We start from the raw sequence: 14505 nt of genomic DNA on the forward strand, positions 1-14505 counted from the left end.
TATTTGTTTTCACTAAAACAGTCGTGATACCCCCTGCTGACAGTGACGGCTTCTTCCTTTGACCTCACAGCACTTTATCTCTCTTCCCACCATGACTTGGAATCAGAAGATTTAGCTTGGGTTCTGCTTGGCAATTTACTATCAGGGTGATCCTGAAAGTAAACTAACCATAGTAACCAGTAGGACACCAGTTTTCTCATTAGTATAATAGAGAAAACAAAATATATGCCCATAGAATTATTTGGAAATTTAATTTTGATAAAACAAATAGGAAAGAACTATGTGAACTATAAAGCCCTATACAAAGTTACTTTTCACACACACACACAAATTTATATATATATATATATATATATATATATATATATATATATATATATATATCTTATATACAACTTTAATTTCCCCTATTTTCTGGTTGAAGGACGACTCTATATCTAATGAATACTTGATTTTATCATGTCACTTATTTGTGTGCCTCAAAACTATGTATTTGATACAAATTTCTAAAATGAATGAAGGATTGAAGGTATGACTACATTAGTCAAGTTAAGTTTCATAAAGCAGAATGCCCATCACTACCTGCTAAAAGTGGAAGACCAAAATCTGACTTCAACTTCTCTCCAATCTCATTGTCTGTTTCTTCTTTGCCACCACTTCAGCCGACCTAGATTTATCCCTGATTCTGTAAATATTGCCTGAAATAGTTTGGCTCTAGGTCTTGTACGAAATCATTACAGTCTTTCCTGTTCTTCATCTATAGAAACAGTATCCAGCCTTATAAACCTAGCTCAAATGCCATTTTCTCCACTGAGCTTGCCTTAATCTCGCCCATTGAAAATGACACTTCCTACCCTTAAGACAGTCATCATCATTTGACCACCTAGTATATTTCATTGTGCATTTATTATCTAACCTAGTACATTTTGATCATGTTAAGATCAGCATTATGTTTTAGTTATTTTTATATCCCACAAAACATATAGTAAGATGTCTTCTATATGGTATGTAGTCAAATAACATACAGGATGGGACAAAAGTGGATTTACGGTTTTCATATGGAAGACAATACAATAATTAATAAATAATAATACAAGAATAAACTCTGTGTTTTGCATACTCACAACTGTAAACCTACTTGTGCCCCACCATGTATGTGGCTTGAGTGTTCAACTGCATATTTCTACCTTATAAGTTGCCATAAAAACATAGAAAATATTTTACAAAGTAATAATCTATTGTTTGAAGTCATTATTACTGGACATTTCTATCAAGATCATATATTATAGGTAGAAATATACCTTTATCAACATTTAAAAATATATTAATACATAAACAAACTACTTATAATCTGATTTCCTCCATAACTTGAAAGCAGCATGTTCTTATTAATTGAAACTTTATCATTAAAGAATGACTTATTTAAAAAGTTAAGGTACTCAACATGACTTTTGATTAAAATACACTTTACAAAATAACAAGAAGTTGCCACATTTTAAATGCACATCATTTTCATCTTTCATCACCATAAGTATCCAAACTAACATAATAGCTATCAATCCTCATTCCTGTTATTATCATAAAATAGATTTCCTTTATAAAAAAGGTACACAAGTCTCCCCTCTCAAGGGTATTTAAATCACATAATCCTTCATTGCCTGCTGTCATTTTTGTTTTTTTCCTGGGCTGTTCCAGACATAATGCACACAGCCCACCAACAGCTGTCCTCCCGACAGAGTAAACCATTTCAGTGGCTATCCGGGCTACCAGATTTCTTTTAAAAATATATTCTTTTGGATGCTAAGCATCTTTATTCTCACTTTATTTTATGTTATTATCTTATCTTCACTGTATTACTTCTTAACTCAAGAGAATTTCTGAGTTTTTAGGCTATTTGGTGCTTTTTGTCCCTCTCCCACCAATATTGCCAAATTTTTACCTTGACTTGATGAAAATTACTTTTCTATCCTCATTCAGAATAAACAACTTTGAATTCATTTATGGCACTACCAGCTCCATTATAATTTGATATGTCAACAAGGTTTGCCCAAATACTTGGAATATAAACTATAGTCCTTCTGAGAGGTCACCCATCAATGTTGACCCTTCTCTAATGACTTCTTCATTTTATGAACTGACTATGCTAGTATTAATGACTCTCAACTAATGAGGGAAGAATGCCCTCATAGGGGATATCAAAATCTCTGTCAAGGAAAAGGAATGTGTGGTTTGACTAATGTATTGAACTTTACATTAAAATTCTATTAGAATTGGAAAACTTGTTCTCCCAGCACAAATATAATCCCAGGTAAGAGTATCATAATTTTGGTAGGTAGGAGCATGAATTTAAAATTAAAGTAATATCACTACATACTAAATAATAAATATTGTGGTTCTTACAGAGTGCAGCATCTTTCAATCAATTCATATTTGCTTTATATGCCAAATGTATCAGAAATTGCAGCAATATTTTAGGATTATTGAAGAAAAGGTTTTTAAAAACTCTAATTTACAACTGGCAGAAAAGAGAAAGAGGAGACAAGAAGGAGGGAAAGAAGGGAAGAACCAGAGGAAAACAATGCCATCCTATCATATTAGCGATAAGTGAAACATCCTTTGTGGAAGACGGTAATAGTTTAAGAGCGTGGACACAGTGAATAAATGCACTCACCTCAGTTATATCAGGATTGGGATTAAAACCACAGAGGCTACACACAGTGGTTTTACATCCAGTGCATGTGTTAAAATTGGCCTTTTCTGGAACATGCAACAGAAGTTCAGTAGTATTGCAAAGAGGACAGATGGTTTTAGGGAGGCCTTGTACTGGGATCTGGGCTGCAGATGGAGAAGTCGGTGGCTGCAGAGGTTTCCCAGCTCCTGTTTGGCTTACTGGTTTTGTAGATTGCTGAGCTGAGAGCTTTGCTGAGCCAGGCTGTTGAGCTATAGGTTTTGCTGGGCCAGGCTGCTGAGGTGGGGGTTTTGCTAGACCAGGCTGTTGAGCTGAGGGTTTTGCTGGGCCAGGCTGTTGAGCTGAGGGTTTTGCTGGACCAGGCTGTTGAGCTGAGGGTTTTGCTGGGCCAGGCTGTTGAGCTGAAGGTTTTGCTGGGCCAGGCTGTTGAGCTGAGGGTTTTGCTGGGCCAGGCTGTTGAGCTGAGGGTTTTGCTGGACCAGGCTGTTGAGCTGAAGGTTTTGCTGGACCAGGCTGTTGAGCTGAGGGTTTTGCTGGACCAGGCTGTTGAGCTGAGGGTTTTGCTGGGCCAGGCTGCTGAGCAGGAGTCTTTCCTGGCTCAGGCTGCTGAGCCAGAGACTTCACCAGTCCAACCTGCTGCGCAGGTGTCTTTGTAGGCCCAGGTGGCTGAGCTGGAGGCTGTGGTCCAGGTTGGTGAGCTAGGGATTTTGGTGGCCCTGTCTGCTGGGCAGGCGGCTTTGCTGGTCCTGGAGGCTGAGCTGGAGACTTTGGCCCAGGCTGCTGAGCTGCAGGCTTTGTTGTCCCTGGTAGCTGGGCTGGGGGTTTTTCTATCACCTGCTGAGCTGAGGGCTTTGCTGTCCCTGGCTGTTGGGCTAGGGTCTTCCCTGGCCCTGGTTGCTGAGCTGAGGGTTTTGCAGGTCCAGGCTGTGGCATGGAAAATTTTTCAGGTCCAGGCTGCTGGGCTGGAGGTTTTCCAGGACTTGCTTGCTGAGTCGGTGGTTTAGATGGGCTTTGCAGCAAGGGTTTGAGGGATTCTCCCTTTACTGTGTCTGACTGCTTAGTCTGAGGCCTAGTTGCATCTCTTTGGAGTGGCAATTTTGTCTCATCTGTCTGAGGAGCCTGGGTAGGTCCCTGAATTGGCTTTCCGGTCCCTGGAGGTTGTGATTTCATTTTTTCTGGTTGCTGAGAAGACACTGATTTGGGAGAGCCATCCTGCTGATGCGGGGCCCTCACAGGTCCTTGCTGCTTAGGAACTGACTTGGGTGACTGTTGTTGTGATGGAGGTTTTGTGATTCCCTCAGGTTTTCCTTGTTCCTTCTGAGATATTTTTTGTTTCTTGGCAGTTTCTTCCTGGGATGCATCAGAGTCTGATATCAAATCAAAAGGATTGAATTTATTTACAACAGAGGAGACAGCACTTAACGGGTTAACCTCTGAGAGGAAGCCAGGCATCATACCAGACTTGTGCTCTTCCTTAAAATCAGTTCTGGACTTTGATTCTTTCAAACTAATAGTGGAAGGACTCCTTCCAGGCAATTTCTGTTCTGACCTCAAAGTGTCTGTAGTTCTACTTTTACTGAGACCAGGCTGAGCTGGACGTCCAGGATCCGGCGGTTTTCCTGGCGGCTTTGGAGGGTGACTACTATCGAATTCTTGTTTCCTACAAGAGTGAAACAAAACAAAAAAAAAATGAAATTAAAATTATTACAACTGAAAGCAAAAAGGTGTAACTTCCTTAAATCCTCAAAATTATAAGAGTATAAATATAACTAGAACCCATTTTTATAACATCGTGTAAGTGATGTTATAAAACATGATGTTATAAAACATCTAATGCCTTTATTACTTTCTTTATAAAGAAAGATTTTCAACAGGAAGGCAAAGAAAATGGGGAAGAAGACAATACTTGCTACTATGATTGATGAAAAATTAAGATATCTAGTCAGAAAGTATTCATAATAAAAATAATTTACATCTGCACTTAATAGAATCTGGCCCTACTTCAAACCTAATTAAATATATTAACTCAGTAAATCATGCAACATTATATTCCAGTACATTCACGTTCACAGGATGTGTCCTTTTCCATCAAAAGTTATGGCCAAAGTATGGTAGCCTCGAAAATACTAGCAGCACTAATAAGTAAAAATATTCATTTTAAAATGTGGGAGCTCGCTGCAACTGTTTTTTGTTGTTGTTTGCCCACAATGTGACATCAGGGGAGTTTCCAGTACAGAAGGTTACACATAACAGGGACTCTGATAAAGTTGATCATCTAGTCAATTTTACCCTATTCTGTCTAAAAAGGTAATATCCATCAAATATTAAAGTTTATAGAATGAAAAATTCTACTTAATTAGCAATTTTTAGGCAATAGTTCCATCTGTCTTATGGAAGAATGTTATAGCATTTAATTATTTTTTCTAATAGTTAATTTTCATTCTGAGATCTGTTTGCAAGGGAACAATAGATGCTTAAAGCATCGTGATATACAGCCTGCTATGCCAAACGCAACAAGCTAGCTGTGACCCCTTTTGAAAAGTACTGCTACTTTCCTTAGATGACGAAAATATATGATATTCTTGCGTAATGTTTTCTACAACATATACTATTGCTATTCTTAGATTATTAATAATGTTTATTGGCATTGAGTTTAAACTGTAAGAAGTAATTAATTTGAAGGATATCTTTTAAATCATAGACAAATATACAAGATGGATAATTTAAAATAGTTTTGGAAACAAGATCAAATTTAAATCACTATATTAAAGAATTAAAATAATTGTTTCTTATATATACCTTTAGCTCAAAAATTTTTTGAGTAAGCCATCCTTTATTTATAAACTTGAAACTAAAAACATGCTGCATTAGAATCACAGAAAAATATCAAATTTCAAGTATTCTGTTTAATATATGTAGCTTTTTCATTTTGGAAAAGTTTTACTTCTTTTTAATTAATAGAAAAATGGAGGAAAAAACAGTGATTCAGTCGCACTTAAAATGTGAGATGATCACAGTAAAGTTCTACAGGTTTTAATTTGTTTTATCAAGATATACCTACTCATGGACAGAATAAATTTTAAATTTCAGATCATTTGTAAGTTAATAATGTAAAGCATGGTAGAAAGAAACACTGAAATATTACTTCTAATTAGAAAAGGGTCAGAAAGAAAATAATCTATAAATGGCAATGTATACACAAAGTGATTTTCTAATAGAAGATAAGTACATAAAATTCGTAGTTCTGGCAATTTCCTCCAGGAAAAATGTTACAAAACTTCAGGTATTGGCATGTCTCTGAAGCCTTTACTTAAACAAGGAAGTAAAATTAATACCCATATTAACTCCAACAATTTTAAGATATGTTTTAAAATGAATAGCCACATATTTTCATTTGGGGAAAATGAACTTGAATGTTTCTTTATAGGCCTTCCTATGTGTTCTCTTCCATATGAAAGAAAAAGCCATAGTAAACCTGTAATATATTATTTTCAGAGTTCCATTGTTTAGATCTTTATATTGTTCTAGAAATGTTTCACATTCAATTAATAAAATAGACCATTCCCTTGAAGGGCATATGCTTCAGGATTCTGTTATACAAGTGACTATCTTATAAGTAATTATTTAGACATTTTATTGAATTGGTTCCCTTGTTCAGAGTCCTAGAAATGTATATTTAAACCGAGTACCTAAAAATCTATTCTTAATTTAACTAAATTGTCCTCTATTGGAAATACTACTTACACTTAACAACTGTTTTGTGATATTATTTCACATAATCCAACTGAACAAATGAAAAATAAAGTTCATGAATACCAAATATGTATAACAATAAACAATTCAAAGAAAGCAGCTTGGATCAGAAATTATAATTTCATGTACTTCCTACAAATATAAGTTGTATTATATTGTAGGCTCCCCTTGTGAAAAAAAATACCTATTAAGATTGCCTTACAGCTATAAAGACTGCCTTACAATTTACACTTAATCTTAGTTGCTACAATTATGTAAATAAACACAAAACATGGAAACCTTGGAGAAACAGAAAGACAGTCATTGAAGAGGGCATAGAAGGGATAGATGGAAAAATAAAATATAAAAAGAGAAAATGTAGGCTTAATACCAAACAAAAATATAAAGTTGTCTTAGCAAATTGTGGTCTTTTGGTGAATTTTTGTTTAGTATTAACAGTTGTTCTGTTAAAAAGAAAAATGGCAACAATGCAATCTGTGTCTTGTTCACTTGACTATGAACTCCTGGACAATGTGTTTCACTCCTCCTTTCACCACTAGAACCAAATCTGGCAACTAGTAAATGAGCATTAATGATTGATGAGTGAATAGCAATGAGTGAGCGAATGATGAACATGGCAAGTTTTGTATTATTATAAATTAATGTTTCTGGAGTTCTTTCCACTTCAAATTCTTGTACAGGCCTTCTGAGATATAACTGGAAACATGCCATATTCTTTTTAGATCCTGGATTTGGCCTGCTGCTCTAGGAAGACAAACAGGTGAGGAAGTGTCTAGACAGGAGGGGAGGCCCAGAGGGATTCTAAAGAAAATAATTGAGAAACACAGAATTCTTATAAAATATTCTACTAATCAGAAGTGGATTTTAGTAAGCCCTTTTCATCTGTAGCTGTATAAAGAATAGTAGAAGTAATAAAATGGCATTTCCCTGGGTCTACGACGAATCAAAAATCTAGGAGCATTACTTTTGCAACCTGTAACTTCTAGCTTATAATTCCTCATGCTTTATACAATATCACTATTTTGCTATTGTCATCCCCAGGGTAGAATTTTCTTTTATAGGCTAGCAGGAGAAAAATGGTTCATCTACAAATGAGGTACACATGTATTTAAGAGTAGAATGTAAAATCAGTTGGAATGCTGAAATATTTTGTTAAATGTAACACAATAGGCAATGACACTTAATTTCATGTGCTGAGTCATATAAAATTTTATATTAGAAATACAAGCAACTACAGGAATTCATTTTTATACTGTAGAGGATACTAGGGGTTAAAGAGGCTAAGAAATTAATCCAACGTTATAAAATTAGTCACAGAAATATGGTGTCCTGATTCCTGGGGGATTTCCACTATATTGCACTGACTGTCCCATATGTAAAATATAGACATGTCAAACTAATTCATAATAATGAATAACTCAATATACAACCTGTCTGTAGCCATCACTGTCAGTGCCATTCACTGTTGATATTAATATTACTACTTTTTATTTATTTATAAGGTTTCTCCATATTAAAATTCAAACAAAACGTCCTTCTGAATTTTTAATCCTCACAATGAATGACAAGACAGGTACGACAAGTATCCCCTGCCTTATTTAGAAGCAAGGAAACTGAGGCACATATGGCTGAGAAGTATTTTTAATTTATCATGAGTCAGTTAAAATTAACAAAATAAGAACCTAGGTCCCTGGGCTCTCAACCCATATTTCTTAAAAAGATTTTAAAAAATCGGACCCAACCGTGTCTAATTCACAACACTTAATCTCCTAAAACTTCAAGTAATTTGCATATACTTTCTCATATATACTTAAATTAATGTGTTTCTAAATAGTTAAATGATAAGCCAAGTATTTCTTTGGTTATCACCTATGGGGATAATAATTTTCTAAAAATTATGTGCCTCTTATAGAAAATTTTCAATAAAATGTAAGCTGCAAAAATTAAAAATTACATTGTTTATGTAATTAGATGAAGCTTTAATCAAAAAGTCATAAATTACCTACTAATAAAAATTCTACCATAAAATTATCAATAGAGAGTTTAAAAGTATGCTATCTGATACAAATAGTGCATAAAACAAAGGCTGAAATATTTTTCAGACGTCCTCTGAAAGAAGAAAAGTTAGGAATTTAGAAATCAAAACTCACACTTTTCTTGGTATGTGTAAGGAGCATGCTAAACCTGTTGCTTGTGCCTCTTAGGAAAAACTGTAGAGCAGGCATACATTTCTAAAAGGTTAATAAAAATATTGTGCCTCATTATGGGAATCTAGTATATGAGCATTCAAAATATTTTCCAAGTCATATTTTCCTCCGTTAGAGAAAAATAGTACATAGCTGTACTACTTAGAATAACGAATAAGAAAGGCTTTTTACCAAAGAAATAGCCCAATATATTAGTAGTTTAAAAACACAGAAAAACATAGTCAATATAAGGAGCTAACTTAACTAGCAGTGGTGGTTTCATTTCAACAAAATAGGGTTTTTACCTGATAGATTTTAGGCCTTTAGGATTTTATATGAAAAATATTGTCATAAAACATTTTAGGTATCCATAATTCATTTTACAGTTCTCCTATATTAAATTTAACATTGTAATTATTTGACAATCATTTGCATATACTTATATGAGAGTGCTGAAGTTAAAATATTTTTATTTTATGAAGTACAGTATAATAATCTACACCTATATATTCAGATCTGTAATATTTCTAATACTTCAAATGAAAAAATTGTAGTTTTCCTTTCAGTTATCATAAAACGGGAATGGTTTCAGGACCACCAATAGAGAACTATTCTCTATGGGAAGGGGGAAAGTTAAAGGATTTGTTTACAATAATAAAGGCAGAGCAAGGCACAATGATTATACCCTCTTAGTACACTAATTAGAAAACAACTAATTTATTAGGATGAAGGAAAATGGGGAGCTAGCGCAAGAAATGAATACGTTAACATTACAGACTAGCACCTGATTGCCTGGGCAAGTTGTCATTGATTTGCTTTGTCTTTAAAAGTATGGACTGGAAACTAATTTTAAGATACCACAAATTTACATGTTCTTCCATAAACTGTAAGGCACTTTTTGTATATAAAAGAGCAGTGGCTTAAAAAATAGCATATGCCAATTCAGAAATACATGCACAGCACCTGCTCTGCTGTGACCAACCCATCTGTTTAATGCCACAACATATTTTCGGGCCCCGCATGGAATATAAAGGATGCATTCATTTTAGACCTTCTACCCAAACTGCTCCCGTTCTCCTCTGGGGGGTGGGATGGGAAGGAAAGACAAAACACAACACCTCCCGGGAATTAATGGTATTGTTACAGAAACATTTAGACATTTATAAAAAAAAAAAAAAAAAAAAAGCCCCCAGAATGACTGAGGAGGTCTAAACAGAGACAGGTAGATGCCCCTATCTACCTATGTCCCAGCACATCCATTCTGCATTAATGGAAGACTTTCCGATTAGTAAAAACACGGGAGGGCGTCTCTCCTCGCCATCCTGGAGGGAAAAGGTTCCAAAAGGCCAACAATCACAACCCCAAATCACAGCTCCAAGAACGCAACCCTTGACCATCCCACCAGAAAGTCTGCAAATGCACCATTTTTACTCTGCCCATCAGAAAGGAGGCTGACGCTTCCTTGAACGCCACCCCATTCGGGAGCGTAAAAGGGACGGAGACGACATATATGTACCGCCGTGCCGACACGTATGTGCAGGGAAGCTGTACATATATGCCCGGACATACAGAGCATGCTGTGCGTGCCTGTGCATGGGAGGCGGCTCCGCAGCGGCCGCGGGGACGCTCCCCCGGGGCAGCCCCTGCGCCCTTGACATGACAGCAGCGATCTGTCTCCTCTCCTCCTCGCTCAGCTGGCTCAGGTCCGCCTCCATGCCGGCCGGGATCACGGTGTGCAAGGGGCTCCCCGCCCCGCCAGCCCCTCCTCCGGCCGCCGCCGCCGCTGCCGCCGCCGCCAGCCCTTCGGGGAGCCCTTCCCCTTCCAAGCTCGCCTCATTGCCCATGGCTCGGGGGCACTCGGAGCCGCCGCGCTCCCTCCTGGCGCCGTCCCCTCGGGAAGCCGGCGGCCCGAGGAGCCACCGGAGCCGGGGTCCGCAGCGGGGTGTGCGGGCAGCAGCGGAGTCCTGGGCTCGGGACCCGGCGCCGCTCCCTAGAACGACAGGCGGGGATTAGTCCCGCTCGCAGGCGACGCCCGCGGCCGGTGCCTCCTCCATGTTGGACAACGCCAGGCCACCTTGGCAGGAGACAACTCCCCGCCGCCGCCGCCTCGCCGCCCGGAGCCGGGGAGAAGCAGCTGCGAGCCGCGCCAGCCCCGCGCCGTCGGCCCCGCCCCCGCGCCCCGCCCCCTCGCAGTGCGCGTGCGCGCCGCGGAACAGGTGATGTCCGGGCCCACGCCCATCCCGCCGGCGTCGCTCAGCATCTTTCCTCGCCCTCAGCACCGATTTAAAGGAGCCGAGAGCGAGCGCAGATGAAAGCCGGGAGGAAACGGCCGTGGTTTCTCTCAGGCACATGGTGGGATGCCCCAGCCTGACTCTCGGCCGTCTGCACTCCGGCGGCGCAAGGGGACGGGAGCGGAATTGTCTACTCCCAGCCTTGATCCTTGGTTCATGGGATTTGTAGTTTCAAGTGTGTGTGTGTGTGTGTGTGTGTGTGTGTGTGTGTGTGTGTCTGTGTGTGTGTGTGTGTCTGTGTCTGTGTGCGCGCGCACGCAAGTGTGTGTGTAAGGGCGTGGGGGGAGGTGTTGGGGGTTTTTTTGTGTGTGTTTTTTTTCTCCAGGAGGGTTTTTAAAAAGATCCTAGGAATGGGTTCAGGTAACTGGAGATTCACAGGAAAAACATGATATCTCTGGGTTAAATTTTCCCAAAGGAGTTAAAACTGACCCTTTCCATTTAGATCCTTCCCAGAACAATTAGATTAAAATCTTAGATACAGAATCAGTAAGCAGGTAAGGTCTTTTAATGCATATAACTGTGTTGTACCCTAAAGGGACTACACAAAAGTAAAGGATTATGGGAAATTGGGGGTAGGCTACTCTAGTAAGATATAGATTGTAGAATATTAAAATGTTACAGTGTGGAATTGAGAAAACATGAGTTCAATCTTTTTTTTTTTTTTTTTTTTTGTAAAAGATGTGGGTAGAAGAACCCGAAAAGGTCAAGAGTCACACAGCTGGTTAGCAGCAGAGATGTAACTAACCGCTCTTTTGGACCCACTCCCCGACCATCCCCAACATACACTCTATCTTGCTACTCCATTTCTTAGAAGGGAATGACTTAGTTCAGCACTGGATCTTCAGCCCCAAATTTACTGCCTGCCTTTCCTAACTAAGTAGTCTTAAGGTCCCAATTGTTGAGGTTCAACAAAATAAAAAGCTAACAACTGGGAATGAATAAAATAAATAAAACAGAAATAAATGAGTTGCTCAGAAAGTATGTTACCAAGGTTTTGCAATAATCATTATAATAGTTAGACACTGCATTTCACTTATATGAAAACTAGAAACGATTGTTAAGAATTATGATTCTGTCCATGGAACAAAACTATTTCAGGGAGGGAGCGGGTTAAAGATGAATAAGTCATTTTCAACAGGAAGCTCAGTAAGGACTCAGGCAGAGCTGAATTTTGAAAACTAAGAAGTTTGTAGACATGCAGAAGTGGGAAAAGAAGGAAACTCTAGGTGGAAAAATAATGTGAAAAGGCTTTGAGACTTGGAGTATAGTGTGTGGAGAGGGCTCAATATTAATTGAATTGCCAATAAAGGTGTTTTGAGCAGAAAAAAAATAAACACTTGGCACAGTTATAACAATGTGTGACCATATGACTCTAGCTAATCACCAGATGAAGTATCATTCCTGGTTGAGTTCCTACAAGAACTTCGCATAAAATTTGAATCTCTCAAAAATAATGGATGTGACTTTAAAAGTCAAAACTGCTAAGAGCCATTAATTTAAATAAAAAAGAATGCTCTCGCCGAAACCGGTTTGGCTCAGTGGATAGAGCATCGGCCTGCGGACTGAAAGGTCCCAGGTTCGATTCCGGTCAAGGGCATGTACCTGGGTTGCGGGCACATCCCCAGTGGGAGATGTGCGGGAGGCAGCTGATCGATGTTTCTCTCTCATCGATGTTTCTAACTTTCTATCTCTCTCCCTTCCTCTCTGTGAAAAATCAATAAAATATATTTAAAAAAAAAAAAGAATGCTCTCACTTCATACAAAGAAATCAAGATGAGGCAACCAATCATTCTGATGGCCACACTCGGAGGCAAATACATTATGGTCATACCTCCTAGAAATGAGTTTACTTCAAAAAAGGAAATAATTTGGTACACAATTCTGAGTCATCATTCCTTCTCTGACAAAACAAGTAACTGCTCCATGGTTCAGACTGCTCTGTGAATCAGTAACAGTCTGGATGAAGGTAAGAAAGGAGAAGAGTCACATATTGGCTTATTTTCTCATAATATGCTCAAGGTTTGTGAAAATAAAATATTTGAAGGAATCACACCCACAAACCACAAGCTAAAAAATAATCAGATAAATATGCTTTCCAACTCTAACCTCAGAGTAATATTAAATAAGAAAATATATAGTTAACTCCATATTCTCTCCCACTGCCGATAAAAAGGATCCTGTGAAGTAATAAGAAAGAAATAAGAAATGATCATCAATACACAAAGTAATGTTGCTAGGCTAACCAAAAAGTAATCATTTGTGCAAAAATGTGCATTCACCTTTTCCTTCCCTCCTTTCTCCTAGGAGCAAACATTATAAACAAAAATAGGAAAATTGGGGTATATAGTGAGAAGAGTAAATGGGCTGTGAAAACAAAAGATATGTTGACACTTGGGAAAATTTTGGTTGTTGATTTTTAAAAATGATTTTGCCTTTGGGAGTTTTGAATAACATTTCTCTTTTGAATCCGCCATTTGGGCTTAAGACTTATTGTGCTTTGGAGGTGTTTATGATCTAAAGAGAAACAATGAATTCCTTTTGTATGGGTTCTCAGAAATCTAAGAGTACAAAAATGAGGAGTTAAATGTTGTAGATAACTTTATAAAGTTTCTAATTACTTACACAGAAAAATATCATAATTTGTTTCATTCTGCTGAGTTCAAAATCTTTATTGCTCCCTGTTTGCCATATTGTTTGTTACTCTAATGATCATTTATTTGAATTTATATTTAACAAGATGCTATTTCAGGTCCAATTCACTCATCTTGATAGGTGGGTCATAAAAGGAATCATTAGTTGTTTAAAACCGCCACTGTTCTCTACCATTATGTTTTCTAAAATGATTTCTTTACTCCAGAAATCCAGATCTTTTCCTATTTGTTTTGTTCTTGTCTCAGTTACCCAAATAGTATCGATTTTGGTAAATTAGAACAAATCTAAATCTGATAGTTACCAACTAAACATGACTCCATAATGATTCCTTGGATTTAAAAGTCCATGAATTTTAGTGTATGTGTGGATGTATAAGTTTATGTTTGTGTAAATATACACATTATGTCAATTTCTATATAGGCACATATCTTTTTTTAATGTTCCCTCTCAGATAGAAGGTAAGAGAGGTTATGTTAATTTAGTGGAGCAAGAACCTGCAGGACGTTAAGGTCCAACATAATTTTTTGTTATGGCTGAGCTGCTTCTCAATTGCTTTTCTCAGCCATTTTTGTTCGCTCTGCTTTAAAATGAGATTTGCAGTTAGAATGGAGGAAATTCAAGTGAGATTACGGTTGATTATAAACTGCCTTCTCAATTTTGAGGGGGGGAAAGCACGAGAAGTGTTTTAGAGAAGAGTTTGAGAAATTTATTTTTGAATTCTGACATCTGGAATATCAGACAGTTTCTTTCCCTTTATATTTATTCCAACGCAAATCTGTAATTTAAAATAGAGAAAGACACATGTATTTAAAACACATTCCTATAGGGATAGGGTATATAAAATATTAAGAACAAAATTAGTTTCTATGTCACTTTACAATATTGTGTGAAAATTCTAGTAAGTGTTGAGATTATACCTCAGATGTTTCGGCAT

At 37.7% G+C, this 14505-nt stretch overlaps 1 protein-coding gene across 2 annotated transcripts in view; it reads right to left on the reverse strand.

The window, feature by feature from the left end:
* The window catches only part of PCLO (piccolo presynaptic cytomatrix protein), a 280628-nt gene extending 269841 nt beyond the window's left edge, over positions 1-10787 (reverse strand). For both annotated transcript variants that reach the window (XM_081102328.1, XM_081102327.1), the window contains exons 1-2: positions 10216-10787; positions 2672-4349 (exon numbers count right to left, since the gene is read on the reverse strand). In XM_081102328.1, coding sequence (XP_080958454.1) covers positions 2672-4349; positions 10216-10472 — 1935 coding nt within the window. In that variant the 5' untranslated portion in view covers positions 10473-10787. The remainder of the gene's footprint in view (positions 1-2671; positions 4350-10215) is intronic.
* Positions 10788-14505: the final 3718 nt, after the last annotated feature.

This window comes from Myotis nattereri, assembly GCF_964212035.1.
Source record: "Myotis nattereri genome assembly, chromosome: 11".
Classification (NCBI taxonomy): Eukaryota; Metazoa; Chordata; class Mammalia; order Chiroptera; family Vespertilionidae; genus Myotis; species Myotis nattereri.